The 17,745-nt window shown below is 36.8% G+C and overlaps 2 protein-coding genes across 2 annotated transcripts; both read left to right on the plus strand.

Annotated features, from left to right (window-relative positions):
- The first annotated feature begins 991 nt into the window (after positions 1-991).
- LOC309504703 (uncharacterized protein) lies at positions 992-6,972 on the plus strand. The gene is made up of 6 exons (XM_082177939.1): positions 992-1,103; positions 3,206-3,295; positions 3,527-3,553; positions 3,673-3,912; positions 5,541-5,642; positions 5,768-6,972. The coding sequence occupies exons 1-6, from the start codon at positions 1,037-1,039 to the stop codon at positions 5,851-5,853; spliced, it is 612 nt and encodes a 203-aa protein (XP_082034065.1). The 5' UTR covers positions 992-1,036; the 3' UTR covers positions 5,854-6,972.
- A 1,735-nt stretch (positions 6,973-8,707) lies between these two features.
- arl3l2 (ADP ribosylation factor like GTPase 3, like 2) lies at positions 8,708-17,140 on the plus strand. The gene is made up of 7 exons (XM_082177189.1): positions 8,708-8,831; positions 10,322-10,465; positions 12,226-12,342; positions 12,460-12,510; positions 14,019-14,204; positions 15,637-16,234; positions 16,301-17,140. The coding sequence occupies exons 1-6, from the start codon at positions 8,814-8,816 to the stop codon at positions 15,682-15,684; spliced, it is 564 nt and encodes a 187-aa protein (XP_082033315.1). The 5' UTR covers positions 8,708-8,813; the 3' UTR covers positions 15,685-16,234; positions 16,301-17,140.
- Positions 17,141-17,745: the final 605 nt, after the last annotated feature.

Here is a 17,745-nt window from a genome sequence, read left to right on the forward strand (position 1 = left end):
TATATATATATATATATATATATATATAAATAAAATAAAATAAAATAAAATAAAATAAAAAACTATAGATGAAAATAAAATAACAAATGAAATTAAAACAAAACACAAATAGAATTAATTAAATAAATAAATAAATGACTGGTGCATCTGGATCTGCCTCCCCCTGCTGACTGGCTAATAAGCTACAGTTAGCTGTGATGTAGATGAGATTAGATTCTTTGATCTGAACTGACCCATATCTTGGGGCAATTTTTGTAAAATAATTTATACATGCATTATTCAGTTCACAGTATTTCCTTGACATTTTGGAAATATGATATTGTGTTTGTGTTCAGCATGCAAACTTACAGCTACAATGCTTCCGGTAACTGTTATTTCCTCTATGAGGAGACATTTTTTCCTAACATCTAAATACAAAACAGATGCATAGATGTCAATCAGGGGGAAAATGGTTCTCTGCAGTATTGCATCAATGGCTTTTTGTGTTTGGGCATCTGATGGCAATCTCTGAATTAGCCAAGTTATTTCTTAATACAGTTTGATTTTTAACAATAATATATATATATATATATATACATTTTTTATTATTTTTTTAAAACTATTATTATTATTATTATTATTTTTTTAAGTATAGTGATTTAACCCACTGTTAAAAACTGTTAAAGAATATCAAATACGTAGGCTATGTTGATACTGAATGCGGAGATATACACAACACAACTTATATTCATGGACTAACCAAAGATAGCCAATAGAAATGATCTTACAACATTTTATTACAAATGGTATTGAAAAGGAAACCAAACAATTGATATCATATGTGAAGCATCTCTTCATGTTTGTCCTGTGTGTGCATCACATAAGCAAAGCAGTCTTCTGTATATATAAATATGCTCCTGTTCCCTCAGGGTCATTGAGGTGATTTGCATTATTATCAGTATGTATATCAGTAAATATGCGTCAGTGAACAGAGCTCTGCTGTCCGAGAGACACACACACACACACACACACACACACTGAGGATAGCAGGGAAAGGATGATGTTGGGACGAGGGATCATGTTTGGCGAAGCGCTGCTCATCATCGTCGGTCTTCTTCATCTCTGTAAGTATTTCTCTGCATATATTAAACTTAATATAGTTCAGTTTAATATACTTCACGATCGCATGGAAACTAAGCTGATATTGCTCTCAGTGAGTGAGTGTTATTTTAGTATCATTGATTATATCGTTTTTATTAATGTTTTGAATAAGAATATTAGTTGAGTGCAGTCTTACTCGTTTCATTTATGCATGACTCTGTTATGTTTATTAGTGTATTGTGTAATCCAATGATGATCGTAATGAGACATGCACTGCGACTAGCTGAAATAAAATCAGTTTAGCATTCTTTGTATTTTAATTTGATTTCCGTTAATGTTTATTGTAAGTAACGAAACTTTTTTTTAATGATTTTAGTTTTAGTTAATGATTATACAAGCATGCCCACTTAAAGTTCATTTTTATATTTCTAATCAACTTTATGAACTACAAAACAATCACAGAAATCACCCTTTGCTAATTGATGATTGTGCTGGTGTTTTCCCACCAAAATAATGTCACTTCCTGGAGGATTGTCTTTTTATTTTTATTTTTATTTTTATTTTTATTTTTTTATACATACAAAATGTATGTATTTAATTTTGATCAAATAAATCAATTTGGATCAATTTGTAATTTTGATTACAAAATGTAACTGCTGCAGCAGTTGCTAAACATTTGAGTGAATAAAAAAAATCTTTATGATTTTCTCATCCTGTTTATCTTTTATTCATAAAAAATAAATAGATGAATCAATTTTGTATGTATAAATAAATAAATAAAATACATGTATGATAAAAGAATGCAAACAAGATTTCATCCTCTCTCTCTCTCTCTCTCTCGGCATTTGTGAGCTTAATTAATCCCAATGTATCAAGTGATTGTCCTTTTTGTAAAATGAGGGAGACGATTTGTCATTGTTTTTTTAGAATGTTTAAAGAATGTTGTTGTTCTTTTCATGAATTTTGGGGAGATTTTTTCTTCTAAGATTTGGATTCTTGGACCCAAATACAGTGTGGCTCAAAAGAATAAAAAGTCAATTGTTGAATTGTTGAATTGGTCAAGCCAAACTTGCTGTTTACATAACCAGGAAAAACAAAATAGAAGGTAAAGGACAATGTGGTTTTAAAATATGGTAAAAGCAAGGGTTATGTCTGATTTCAAGTTCTATAAACTGATGAATGATTTAGAAAGTTTTTTTTGCACAAATGGTGTTTAATGGAGTTATTTGTACAGTTGAAGAAGAAATGTTGATTTTTACTATAAGTCTTGATTTTTGTACCTTTTTTTTTTTTTTTTGATAATGTGATTGGATGTTTTGCTGACGTTGTAATGATATAAATAAAGTGTGAAAACTCAAAAACTCTCTCTCTATGTCTCTCTCTCTCTCTCTCTCTAACACACACACACACACACACACACACTCTCTCTCTCTCTCTCTCTCTCTCTCTCTCTCTCTCTCTCTCTCTCTCTCTCTCTCTCTCTCTCTCTCTCTCTCTTCTCTCTCTCTCTCTCTCTCTCTCACACACACACACACACACACACACACACACACACACACTCTCTCTCTCTCTCTCTCTCTCTCTCCGCTCTGGGAGACAGATGCGTTCTTTATGATATGTAATTATTCCAAACTCTATTCTCCAGAGAAATGAAATAAAATTGATATAATAATAATTGAACGGCTCCTTCTTTTGATCATGTTAAGGTACACAAATATCAGTTTTGCTGAATTATGAGTGGTTTAGTTTTGAATTTGGGAATATAAGATGTTTTATGTTTAAAGGAATATTTTTCCCTCTCATGTTGTTCTTCTATACTGTACAGTTTTCTCTCGTTAATCTTCAGAGTTTCAGAATGTCAGAGTTTTGGATGGTGATTGATGCTATCACATTTTTTTTATTTTTTATTATTACTTTTTTCTGAATTTTTGTCTTTTCCTCACACAAATCTATCATATGGCATCAGAAGACTTGGCATATACAGTCATATTAATACGGTTATGATACTTTTATACTGTGTTTTGTCTGAAATAAAAGCGTTTCATTAACCGTCTCTCTCTCTCTCTCTCTCTCTCTCTCTCTCTCTCTCTCTCTCTCTCTCTCTCTCTCTCTCTCTCTCTCTCAGTGGATCAAGGCATTGGACAGTCTGAGACATGTGAACTGGATAAATGTTTGAACTGTTCTGTTTCTAACACGTCACAAAACTGCACTAATGGTCAGTCACACATCATATCATCTTCTTATCCAATCAGTTAAAACTATGCCTGTATTAAAATGCAGCTGGTTGTGTATAAAATAAAAGCTGTATAAAAAGTGTATAAAAGCTATGTTTTAAGAATAGCTTTTTTGTAATCAACTACAAATCACTAATGTTATGAATTCAAATACATTTTATTTTATAAAAACAATGCATTTTATGACACTTGTGTTCTCATTCTCCTTACAGGTGTTCCAGAAAACTGCACGATAAAAGGTAGAATTAATGCCAGAAACACACACTGATCAAATCAATGCTGCCGATTGATCCTCATAAAGAACGTTTTCCATGTATGAAATGTATGATGACCTTTGACCTTTTGCTCTCCTTCCCAGCTTTTAATGTGACCATAGAAATCAATCGGTCCCTCCCAGTCGACGAGGGTTCAAACGTGATCCTGACATGCGTTCATGATCTTCCCGATGGCTCCATCAGCTGGATGAAGGACAATGCGATACAAGAAGTAACATCAAAAACATATGAGATCAAGATTATTTTAAAGACTGCAGTCTTCCACTGTAATGTTACCAGTGATTGTGGGGTCTTCAACTCTAGTGTAACCGTTAAAGTAAAAGGTGATTATACTGCTCATTATTTCTGATTGTTTCCATATTTGTCGACACTGTGACGCATTTGAGATCACATGATATCATAAAATACTAGTGAATCACGTAAATAAATAATTCGAAAAAAATATATTCAAATGATTTAAATCTTTCGGTAACACTTTACAGTAAGGTCTCATTTGTTGACATTATTGATGCGTTAACTAATACGAACTAACAATAAGCAATGCATTCAAGTATTTGTTAAACTTTGTTACTGTTAATAAAAATACAGTCGTTCATTGTTTGTTCATGTTACTTGTGCATTTACTATGTTAACAAATACAACTTTTGATTTTAATAATGTATTAGTAAACATTGAAATTAACTAAGATTAATATTTGCTGTAGAAGTTGTTCATTTTATACATTAATATATATATATAACCATAGTCTAAAGTTTGACATAATTTAGATTTTTATGTTTTTAAAAGAAGTCTCTTCTGCTCAACAAAGCCGCATTTATTTGATCAAAAATACAGATTTTTTTTTATTAAATATTATTAAAATTTCGAATAGTTGATTTCTATGTGAGTATAAAGTAAAGTGTAATTTATTTCTGTGATCAAAGCTGAATTTTCAGCATCATTACTCCAGTCTTCAGTGTCACATGATCCTTCAGATATCATTCTAATATGATGATTTGATGCTCAAGAAACATTTATGATTATTATTAATGTTGAAAACTATTACTAAAACTGCTAAATATTTTTGTAGAAACCGTGATACACTACCATTCAAAATTTTAGGGTAAAACATTTTTTATTTATTTTTTTTGTACATAAATTAACACTTTTGCTCAGCAAAGATGCATTAAATTGATCAGAAGTGACAGTAAAAACATTTATAATGTTACAATAGATTTCTATTTCAAATAAATAATGTTGTTGTTTTTTTACTTTCTATTCATCAAATAATCCTGAAGGAAGTGAGGGATGGAGTAGGACTAATTTTGAGTGTCTCAATAGCGCGATATGCAGCCATGTCACCCTGTAGCCCAAGACTGGTTGCCCACTGAAGCTAAGCAGGGCTGAGCCTGGTTAGTACCTGGATGGGAGACCTCCTGAGAAAACCAGGTTGCTGCTGGAAGAGGTGTTAGTGAGGCCAGCAGGGGGTGCTCACCTTGTGGTCTGTGTGGGTCCTAATGCCCCAGTATAGTGCCAGGGACACTATACTCTCAAAGAGCACCGTCCTTCGGATGAGACGTTAAACTGAGGTCCTGACTCTCTGTGGTCATTAAAAATCCCAGGATGTCCTTCGAAAGAGTAGGGGTGTAACCCCGGCCGGCATCCTGGCCAAATTTACCCAGTGGGCACTCAGCGCGCACAGACTGTCTTTGAGTGAGTCATTAAACCGATCATTCAACGAACACGTTCAAAATCGCTGATTCATTAAAAGATAGATGTAATGAACCATGGTGTTAATTATTTTTAACTTTGAGCTCCACTTTTCAAGGCTCAGCTGACCAGCAACGCGTCGCATGGGTAATGCTTCACTTCATAGAGTCCAAAGGCATTGATTCAATGCGTGACTTGCTGATGGAGAAGGCAATGACAGGCAATATTTGTAATGTCACTCTTGTTTTCTTTCTGTTTTCAGCTGCCAATAATATGGTGATTATTCTGATTTGTGTCGGCGCAGCGGCTGCTCTCCTCATGTTGTTTGCCATCGGCATGAAGATCTCGCTGAGGAGAGGACAAGGTAAACCTCTGACAGTAAACATCTGCATGTCGTCCTACTGCATTTCATCCCTCTCTCTCTCTCACTCTCTCTCTCTCTCTCTCTCTCTCTCTCTCTCTCTCTCTCTCTCTCTCTCTCTCTCTCAGTTCAGAGTCAGGCCAGGAAGAGACAAAGACAACAGAACATGGAGAACATCCACAGCACAGTGAACACTGTCACCAGCTACTACTGAGTCCTGAGTCCTGAGTCCTGTGTCCTGAGTCCTGAGTCCTTAGTCCTGTGTCCTGAGTCCTGAGTCCTGAGTCCTTAGTCCTTAGTCCTTAGTCCTGTGTCCTGTGTCCTGAGTCCTGAGTCCTGAGTCCTGAGTCCCGAGTCCCGTGTCTTGAGTCCTGAGTCCTGTGTCTTGAGTCCTGAGTCCTGAGTCCTGTGTCCTGTGTCCTGTGTCCTGATCCGGTCTCTGCATCTAGAGACGTTTCATTTCTACACTCAGAAAATTGAGCGTTTGGACTACTTCCTGTCTCGAGTGCCATGTTTGTAGTTCTTTGGAGTTTTTCTTGTTGATTATTCTCATTGTAAAAAGTGTTCAGTTCACCCAAAATGTAGTACACCATTGCCTTACAATTATTAAGTAAATAAACTTAATGCTTAATTGAAAAAATTAAGTTATGTGAACTTGACAATTCCACATTACTTAATTACTTAAGAGGCAACAGGTTTCCTAATTTTTTTTTAAGTTAAGTCAACAGATCACTTTTTACAGAAAGTGTTAGTCAATATCTCCCTGTATACAGCCCTTGGCTGCGTCCAATAGTATAGTAATAGTCCAATAGTAGTCTATGTAAGGGATAATGTACATCCAGCCGGTTGTTATCTCAGAATAAACCCCCGACTGGGTGATCAGGATCAGGTCTTCCATCAGCCTGAAGGAACGAACACACACACACACACACAGACACCGGAAGGGGTTTATTCTGAGATAACAACCGGGTAGATGTACATAATCCCGCTTATTACACGGCTACTTGCCACATAAGTAAATAATTAAACACGAAATATTGATCCGACTCGAAATATTTTATTAGGTCTTTAAACGTATAGCTTCTGCGGACATTCAAACTAGACGGACATTTAAGAGATACGGTATACAGTCATAACACTTATTACACAGCATTTCGCCACATTAATAATTATGGAGATTAGATTAAACTGTTTTAAAATCGTACCTGTTTGTTATCTTGTAATCCAAAAGTGTATAAAACAATCGTCGCAAAATGGCAGCAGTGTTTGTGTGAAACAAGAGAGAGCGAGTCCACGATACTGGATGGCATAATTAAATAACTACACAAAATATTGATTCGACTGAGTTTTAATATTTTATTCGCTCACCAAACGCAAAACTTCCACGAAGAAAAACCTATCAATCATAAAAAGCTGCTGACTTCAGTGACCCGGATGAGCCTGTGTTTCTGTTCTCAGAGGCTGTTATCGGGGCGCGATTGACCAATCAGAATCAACTATTCCACAGAGCCGTGTATGATGTGTATAATAAATGGTATGAATGTAATCCGGATGTACAACATTCACCACGTTGTCTTTATCGTGTGACCTACCAGCGACCAAATGCACTTGACTGAATTTTATATATCCCCTCCTATGGCGTCATGGTATCGTATAGTTTGCATTTTCAGGCTCTTAAAACGCCGGTGTCGTGTAAATGAACAGCCAAAACGCTTAAAAAGTTTTACGTTTTTAGTTGAAACCAGTGTCATGTAATCTAAGATAGAAGGGGGTCATGAAAACGCAAAAAATTTTACGTTTATGAAAACGATACGGTTATAGTCTCTGTGTAAACTACAAAACCGTGAATTTGTGAAAGCGGTGACGTTACACGTGTGTGTATTACGTGTTCAGTCTACAGACGCGCGTGCTTCTTCACAAAGTGACATCGCCATCTACTGGCCTGAAAGCAGAATGCAGAGATTTTAGTCATTTTCTCAAACATTTCTCATCAAAATCTCCCAAAATAAAATAATCTGCGATGCTACCATTGTGGAAAAGGAAGTACACTTTAGCATACTTAAAGTAGCCTACTTTAAAATACTAAAAATATACTTAGTGTGAACTGAATGTATTGCTTTTTACACTTAATTTGCAATTAAACGAAAATGTATTGTAGTTTACATTTAAATTAAAGGTAATTAGTTGAATGTATGTACATCTTTATATGTAATTTCATTATTTTATTCTCTGTGAAATATGGTTAAAATGTACTTATGAATGTAATATATACAAGCACAATGTAATTTCTAATAAAACCTGTATGTCATGCATTAATCATTTTAATCATGAGGTTGTGATTTACTACATTTCATATATTTGAGTTAGCCAAGTTTATATATTTCAATTATACTATCGAATAACACACGACAGTGAAAATTATAATCAAGTGGAGATCAAGCGCACTCTGCTGGACACACAAGTATACTGTTAAGTCGAACATTTAATTTGACATAGTGCAAGTGTTAAGAAACAGAAAAGTGAATCTCTTTCAGCACGTAAATGGCATTTTATTTAATTAATATGTTATGCAAGTACAGTTTTTTAAGATTTGAAGCATTCAACACAATTAAGTGCAGTCATGGAAGTTGAATTAAGTGCAGTCATGGAAGTTTAATAGTTATGCTCAGCTCTAAAATATATTCAATTGTCTAGTTTTTTTTTTTTTTTTTTTGAGAAACATAAACTATATAAAAAAAATTGTAAACCTTATCCAGTAATCACGAACAACCTTTTTATTTTGGGTGAATTACACAATACAATTTATCACTATCCACGTACATTGTTGCATTTTTATATTGCGATATATTGTGAGAGGATATATTGTTACACCCCTACGAACGACTGAAAAATTAATTAAAATGTACTATTGAAAAAGTGTCAAGCCAGACCCAGTAGTAGTAGAGCTAGTTAGCAGGGATAGTAAGTGAGAGATAATGCTGGTAGAGTCTCAGTGGGGGTGGGAAGGAGAGAGACACTAATTCTCTCCTAATCCTCCATTCTGCAAGTCTTCTGTCCAACACAACACACTCACAAACACCTGAACATGGGAGAGGGATTGTCATCACACACACATCCATAACCCCGCAGACACAACGGAGGAATGTGAGACAGCGGGACGGAACACAAGTCAAGATGGGCGACGCTCCAAAGGTACGTGTATCGCTTTCTCTGTGTCACGGTGGGTTTGGAGGAACAACACATTCATTTACATGCAAATGTCTATAAACACACACTCTTAAAAATAAAGATTATTTGATTCCATGAAGAATATCCACACAACAACAAGAGGTTATTTAAGAGTGGAAAAAAGGTTATTAAGATTATTTAAATGTTCTTCAGACTAATATATAAAAAAAAAGAGATCTGTTTACTAAAAGGATATTTGGGGGAAACAACAATTATTTTTTCTCAACATCAATGCAAAAAAAAAAAAAAACTTTTGAAACCGTAAGTCATTTTGGATACATCATCAGCCAAATACACAATATAAACAAAGTATACGCTCAATAATCTGTATGAATTATGTGTGCTTTAGGTTTGAGTACTGGGACGATTAGCATTGTCTTATATAAAAGGGCCTAAGCAATCAGAGATGGGTCACATGACCCAGATAAATCTCATTACTGTAAGCCTTAACCACATGAATGGGTCTGTGTTTCACTCTCAATTAGTCTAATGACGGGGCAATATCAACAGTCTGACTACAAATATACACTGCCACTGTCTTAAATACATATGCTTTATGTTTATGAGGAAAAACGCAATATGCTTAATCTGCTCTCCTCAGAACGAGCTTAATCTGTGCTTGAGGAGAAACCCTGCATAAGAAGAACATTATTATTATTATTGCAAAGACAAGAATCACTATTATTGGTATTAGGGATTTTAATAAACCAGTGTAATTGTTGTATTTTTGATATTCTATTACAGTTTTTATTAATATTTTGAATTTGCTTTTTTTAAAAAAATCTTTTCAATTTAGTTAAAATGAAGTAGGCTAATATTGTTGTTTTTGTAATTTTTAATTGTTTAGTTTATTAGTTTATTAGTATTATTTAAGTTTTATTTATTTTAGTAGGCTAAATCAAGTTAAACTAAATAAAAATGAGATATGTTGCCTCAAAAAATAAGTTTATATATATATATTATTTTTTTTTTTTTATTGTTCAAGTTTATTTTACCATTTTTAAAATATTATTTTAGCTAACAAAAGTTGTTTTTATGGTTTTGGTTTTAGTCTACTATAATAGCATGGAATAAACCTCTAAGTAAATAATTCCTCAAATCATATTTTTTGTTGTTACTTTCGATCATATTTACGTTTTGCCTGGCAAATGATAAAACCAGTAAAACAATCTTAGGCACACGTGCTCTGACACAGTTTGAGTTCCCAGAACGTTCAGGGAATGTTAGTTTGTGGTTGTAAAACATCAGATGTAACGACGCAGCATCAGTGAAGCTCAGATAGCAGAGCGTGGCACTAGCATGAACTGATGAATGTCAGTCTTGAATGTAAATCTTTTCTCCTTTCTCTATCCAGAATCATATCAATGAGAAGTGTAACCTGTGACACGGCTGATAAAGTGCAGCTGTAACCTGTGACCCGGCTGATGTAACGGCAGTGTGTGTTGTGTCCTCAGGGTTTGCTCTCGGTCATGCAGAAGCTGAAGGGATCCACAGAGCTGGAGCTCAGGATAGTTCTGTTGGGTCTCGACAACGCCGGCAAAACCACTCTACTCAAGTGTCTCGCCTCAGAGGACGTGAGCACCATCACACCGACACAGGTGAGTCTGAACACACACACACACACACACACACGCACACACACACATCACTCACACCGACACAGGTGAGTCTGAACACACACACACACACACACGCACACACACACATCACTCACACTGACACAGGTGAGTCTAAACACACACACACCGACACAGGTGCGTCTAAACACACACACACATCACTCACACTGACACAGGTGAGTCTAAACACACACACACACACACACATCACTCACACCGACACAGGTGAGTCCAAACACACACACACACACACACACACATCACTCACACCGACACAGGTGAGTCCAAACACACACACACACACACACACACCGACACAGGTGAGTCCAAACACACACACACACACACACACACACACACACACCGACACAGGTGAGTCTGAACACACACACACACGCACACACCGACACAGGTGAGTCTGAACACACACACACACGCACACACCGACACAGGTGCGTCTGAACACACACACACACACACACACACACACACACACGCACACACCAACACAAGTGAGTCTGAACACACACACACACACACACACACCACTCACACCGACACAGGTGAGTCCGAACACACACACACACACACACACACATCACTCACACCGACACAGGTGAGTCCGAACACACACACATCACTCACACACACACACCGACACAGGTGAGTCCAAACACACACACACACACACACACGCACACACCGAACAGGTGAGTCTAAACACACACACACACACACACACGCACACACCGACACAGGTGAGTCTGAACACACACACACACACACACACACACACACACACACACACACACACACACACGCACACACCGACACAGGTGAGTCTGAACACACACACACACACACACACACACACACACACGCACACACCGACACAGGTGAGTCTGAACACACACACACACACACACACCACTCACACCGACACAGGTGAGTCCGAACACACACACACGCACACACGCACACACCGACACAGGTGAGTCTGAACACACACACACAGACACACACAGACATCACTCACACCGACACAAGTGCGTCTGAACACACACACACACACACACACACACACAGGAAAGCCAAGTTCATAAGCTTTAAAAAAGAATCACACAGTGATATTACTGATGTATTTTAAAGCTGAAATATCTTGAGTGTGTGTTCATCACAGACCTGATCTCAGGCATTCAGCAGAAACACCACTGACTCTGAGTGAGTCTAAACACACACACACACACACACACACACACACACATCACTCACACCTTCAGGGCGACGACACCGGAAGTGTTGCACTCTCAGGTGTGCATCATCCCTGCAGGACTCTATTCATTACTGTTGAAAATAAAGTGTCCAGAGGGGTTTCACAGTGAAGCCGTAGAGGAACCATCATGGTTCCCCGAAGAACCTTTCAGGCAACAGGGCATCAAAATAACAATTTTTCAAGATAATAATTTCTAAACAACTTTTTGTGTAATCCAACGTTTCCATGGATGTTAAAGGTTCATCATGGAACCATCAATGCCAACATAGAACTTTTATTTTTAAGTACTTACTCGATTATTCTTAGTATTGAATGAAAATTAAGTATATTTATAATCAACATTTCTCACAGCTTATCCGCCATCTTGGTTGAAGCTCATTCCAGTGCATTATGGGAGAGCCTGTTGTATCAAATGACATGTTCTTTGATTTGCAAATGAAGTTATTTCGGGCGATGTTGTTTTCAGGGCTTTAACATCAAGAGCGTGGCGTCTCATGGGATGAAACTGAACGTGTGGGACATCGGCGGACAGAGGAAGATCCGTCCTTTCTGGAAGAAATACCTAGAAAACACTGATTTATTGGTGAGAAGTTATAACTTTAGAAAGACAGCACAATACTACAAAGAAATAGCATTAATTGTACATGTTAAATGTCACTATTTGCAATCTAACAAGACTTGTTTGTCGGTTCATCTGTAGGTTTATGTCATTGACAGCACTGACAAGAAGCGGTTCGAGGAAACGGGATTGGTGAGACACAACATTATATATGCAAATACAATTCATAGAATCTTTCCAGGACAAAAGTTGTTTGTTCCTTGTGTGTTAGCGGCGAGCTGTGTGTTAAATTACACCGTAAAACAAGGGAAACACACAGTGGAGTTCAAAAGTCTTCACTGGAAATCTGGGATTTCTGTCATTTGCCACTCATGACACTAAAATAATCCTGTAAACATTCATTTAACAACATAAGATGTGACATAAATCCCTAATGGGCAGAACTGATAAGACAAAACTAAGAAGGAACATAATTATTAAAATCTAAACACACACACACAGACACACACAGACACAGGTGAGTCTAAACACACACACACACACACACACACACACACACACACACAGACACAGGTGAGTCTAAACACGCACACACACACACACACAGACACATCACTCACACCGACACAGGTGCATCTAAACACACACACACACACACACACAGACACATCACTCACACCGACACAGTTGCGTCTAAACACACACACACACCGACACAGGTGCGTCTGAACACACACACACACACACACACACACGCACACACACATCACTCAACTAATTTTGTACTTAATGCACTTTAGTTTTCCAGAAATAGTGCGGATGTCCAACTAAAGATAAACTGAAGTATATTTGATTGTGTTAAAGTGGAACTATTGCAAATATCTTGCATTTAAAGACTGATATTATACATACTATCCTTACTAATAGTTATTTTAAAACACATTTTAGGCTTAATATTAAGAAATGTGCAATGAAGATGTACTCCAAATTAAGTTTAATTATATTTATATCAGTAAGTCTCAAGCGATCTATCAGTAAATATGTTAATGGGTTTGTAGTATCCTTAGTATGAAATAAATGTATTTTAAATACATACAAATTATTTTAAATAAATTTTGTTCACTAGGGAGGTTTAGGTCTACTACAGTTTTTCCCTAGTAAGGGAACTATAGATAATAACATTTCATATTACTTTATTATCAATGTTGAAAATGTTTGTGCTGCTTAATATTTTTGTGGAAACCTTGATTCACTACTATTCGAAAGTTTGGGTCAGTAAAAAAAATAAAAAAATAAGGCCTACTTTTATTCAGCAAGGACGCATTAAATTGATCAAAAGTGACAGGAAAGACATTTATATTGTTAAAATTTTTTATTTTTATTTAAAGTAATTATGAAACAGAAGTTGCATTAGTCTTCTCTATTGTGTCGTATATCCGAGTGAAACGCTTCTGGAACAAGAACAAATGTGGGCGGGGCTTGATTGTGTCTGTGTGGAATTGATTGGCTGATTGTGGTTTGCTATTGGCTGATCTCATGTGAGTGACAGGTTGCCCCACCCACATCATCAGAGAAGAGAAGGGATGCTGCGAGAGGAAGTTATTCTGATTCAAGATTATGAGACGCATGAATTTAAAACACTAATGATGTGCACAGATAATAATTTAGACTTTAAATGTAAATGGTGTGTGTGTCTGCAGGAACTGTCAGAGCTGATAGACGAGGAAAACCTCGCAGGCGTTCCCATCCTCATCTTTGCCAATAAACAGGATTTAGGCACGGCGTCTCCATCCAGCGAGATCGCGGAGGGTTTGAACCTGCACACGTACAGAGATCGAGTCTGGCAGATCCAGGCCTGTTCTGCGCTCACCGGAGAGGGAGTGCCGGTGAGAAACACACACACACACACACACACACACACACACACACACACACACACACACAACTACTAGCAGTGTATCTCATTACTTTACAGCAGTTTAAGAACAGCATCTGTCCGTGTCAACGTCGTGCCTAAATCCCCCTCAGCTGTTCTAAATTCACTGTAAAACACGGCTTCAAGGGGCTTATCGCTTTTATAAAACGGTTACTCCACAAAAATATTATTTGTAATATTTATTTTATTCATAAAATAAACACCAGCAACAAAAAATATAATATTATAACACATTTATTCCTCCGCCAAGCAAAGTAGTTCCAAAGAGGTTGCTAAGCAACACATGCAGCAACAAAGAATCACAAACGGCAGTTGCGCAGTAACACTAATGTAATGCGGTCACAGGTGTGTGTTTGAGTCATGAACCAATCAGAATCAAGGACTTTTATGAAGGACTTTTTACGATACAGATTGTTTCAAAGGCAGCTTAACAGGAAAATAATGCATCAGGGTTTGTTTCTAGAAGAACAGTGTCATAGCAGCTTAAAGGGATAGTTCACTTTGAAATTAAATTTTGGTATGTTTTAGCTTACCTCAAGGGCATCCAAGATGTAGGTGTCTTTTTTTCCGCAGTAGTTTCAATTTTGATATTTTTAGGTCAAACCGTTCTTGTCTGTCAGTCATATAATGCAGTCACTGTCTCAAAGAGCATGCACAAAGTCCAAATTAAAACAATTCCCCATCGTAAGTACACATTGATGGCCTAAGACACGAAACGAGCGGTTTGTGTGAGAAAACGAACAGTATTTATATCGTTTTTACCTCTTGAACACAGCCATGTCCAAGTGATCTGAGAGCGCGGGCGGGTATAGATATATACAATAGATGTCAGCTTGTCTACTGCAGTTCATTGGAACGAAACCGTAGCCAATGTGACATCTAGTGTATATATCTATACCCGCCCGCACTCTCAGATCACTTGGACATGGCTGTGTTCAAGAGGTAAAAACGATATAAATACTGTTCGTTTTCTCACACAAACCGCTCGTTTCGTGTCTTAGGCCATCAATGTGTACTTACGATGGGGAATTGTTTAATTTGGACGACGGGGAATTGTTTTAATTTGGACTCTGTGCTTGCTCTTTGAGACAGTGACCATAGACCTGCATTATATGACTGACAGACAAGAACGGTTTGACCTAAAAATATCAAAATTGAAACTACTGCGGAAAAAAAGACACCTACATCTTGGATGCCCTTGAGGTAAGCTAAAACATACCAAAATTTAATTTCAAAGTGAACTATCCCTTTAAGTAAGTTCAGTGATGTTTCATTTTTGTTGTCAAAAAGTTATTAATTTGTTAGGGGCCGCTAAAGACTAAAGAGTTTGGGTCAGAACAGCATCACCTCAATCTTCTTCCATTCTCTCTGTGTGTTTTCAGGACGGGATGAATTGGATCTGCAACAACCTCATCACCAGGAAGAAGTGAACTTTCCTGAGCTGAACAAGCATATCCACTGCAAAAAAAAAATTATGTTCTTACTCAGTATTTTTTGTTTTGTTTTCCAGTGCAAATATCAAAACTGGAAATGATAAATTACTTCAGATATTTAGGGCCCTATTTTAACGATCTAAGCGCATGGTCTAAAGCGCACGGCACAAGTTCACTTAGGGCGTCCGAATCCACTTTTGCTAGTTTAACGATGGGTAAAATGGTCGGCGCTCCCGGCGCATGGTCTAAAAGGGTTTTCCCTATTCTCTTAATGAGTAATGGGTGTGTTTTGGGATTTACGTGCGTTAAACCAATCAGAGTCTCATCTCCCATTCCCTTTAAATGCCAGTTGGCGGATTCACTATTTACATGACGGAATTTGATAGTGGAGAGACCGAACGCGTCTCCAGAGTGCAAACAGATCCGCTCATGCTCGAGGTAAAAGTGCGCAAGCAGAACATCTACGGGATATTCATTTTAATATTTGGCATGTTTGTGTGCTGCTGTGCGTCCCTGTGTGTGTAATAAGCAGAGTGTGTGTGTGTGTGTGTGTGTGTGTGTAATAAGAAGAGTGTATGTGTGTAATAAGCAGTGTGTATGTGTGTTTAATAAGCAGAGTGTATGTGTGTGTGTGTGTGTGTGTGTGTGTAATAAGCAGAGTGTACGTGCGTTGTGGACCCGCCTATAGGCACACATTACTAACGCGCTCTTTAAATAACAAAACAAATATTGCGCCATTGACTTTAGACCAGGGTTCAGTCGGTCAAAGGCTCAGTCTATCTCAGTTCCTCAAAATAGCAACGCTCCAACAATGCGCCAGAACACACACTCGTTCTCAGACCAGCAGCCCATGGGCGCACATATGCATTTGCTATTTAAACAACGTGGCGCAGGACGTGAAAATGAAAACTGCGTCGGGCTGGAACCAGCAGAACACACTTGCGTCGCGCTTGGCACTGCATTGCACCGGGTGTAAGATAGGGCCCTAAGTCTTGTTTTCTGAAAAAATGTGTTATCAAAATTAAGCGAGTTTGTATAAAACAAGAAAAAAAATCTGCCAATGATTTCAGAAAAATAAACTTTTTCTCTTTGAATTAACATACTTTTTCTGCCCCCCATTGGCAGATATTAATATCATTACACTTAATTAAGATGAACGTATTCAGAAAACAAGACATAATATCTTAAGCGATTTTTCTTCAAGTATGTATCTTGATTTAAGAATGTTTAAATATTTATGACCACACATGATGATTTGCATATAATCAGAACAATAAGTGCTCCAAAAGTGTCCACATGTTCCTTTAAATATGTCTGTTTCTATTTTTGTAAGGAAGAAATTGATTTTATTTTGAAACGTTTGCCATTACACAAGTCTGGAAAAGTGAGTTTATGCTTAAAACAATTAAAAACATCTGTCCATGGAGCAAGAACAATAAAGATTATTTTACTAACCCCACTGACATCTTTTGTTTACATTCATAAAATACTTTTTTAGATTTTATTTTTGCAGTTTAGAGGAGGCTTCAACACCAATGTTTTTTGCAAATTGAGAATGATTCACTTTGATTTGTAAATACAATTTTATTAGATTTAAATAAAATTTAAAGGATTTTTTAAATATATATTTTCTCTAATGTGTCTTGCAAGAGAAATAAACTACTTAAGATTGGAGTCAGTCTTGGAGAATCTGCAAAATGTTAATAATTTAAAAAGGAAGGATTAAAAAAAATGCAATCTGTTTTTATTCAGTACTGCTGTTTTAATATAAGCTATTTCGCATAATTGATGTATAGACCACAACACAACATAACTGATGCTCACATTAAGATCTGGGGGGGATCTATCATTCTTTCTGTCTATCTATCTATCTATCTATCTATCTATCTATCTATCTATCTATCTATCGTTCTTTCTGTCTTTCTGTCTATCTATCGTTCTTTCTGTCTATCTATCTATCTATCGTTCTTTCTGTCTATCTATCTATCTATCTATCTATCTATCTATCTATCTATCTATCTATCTATCTATCTATCGTTTTTTCTGTCTGTCTTTCTA

The sequence above is a fragment of the Leuciscus leuciscus genome (assembly GCF_965113295.1).
Source record: "Leuciscus leuciscus genome assembly, chromosome: 8".
NCBI lineage: Eukaryota > Metazoa > Chordata > Actinopteri > Cypriniformes > Leuciscidae > Leuciscus > Leuciscus leuciscus.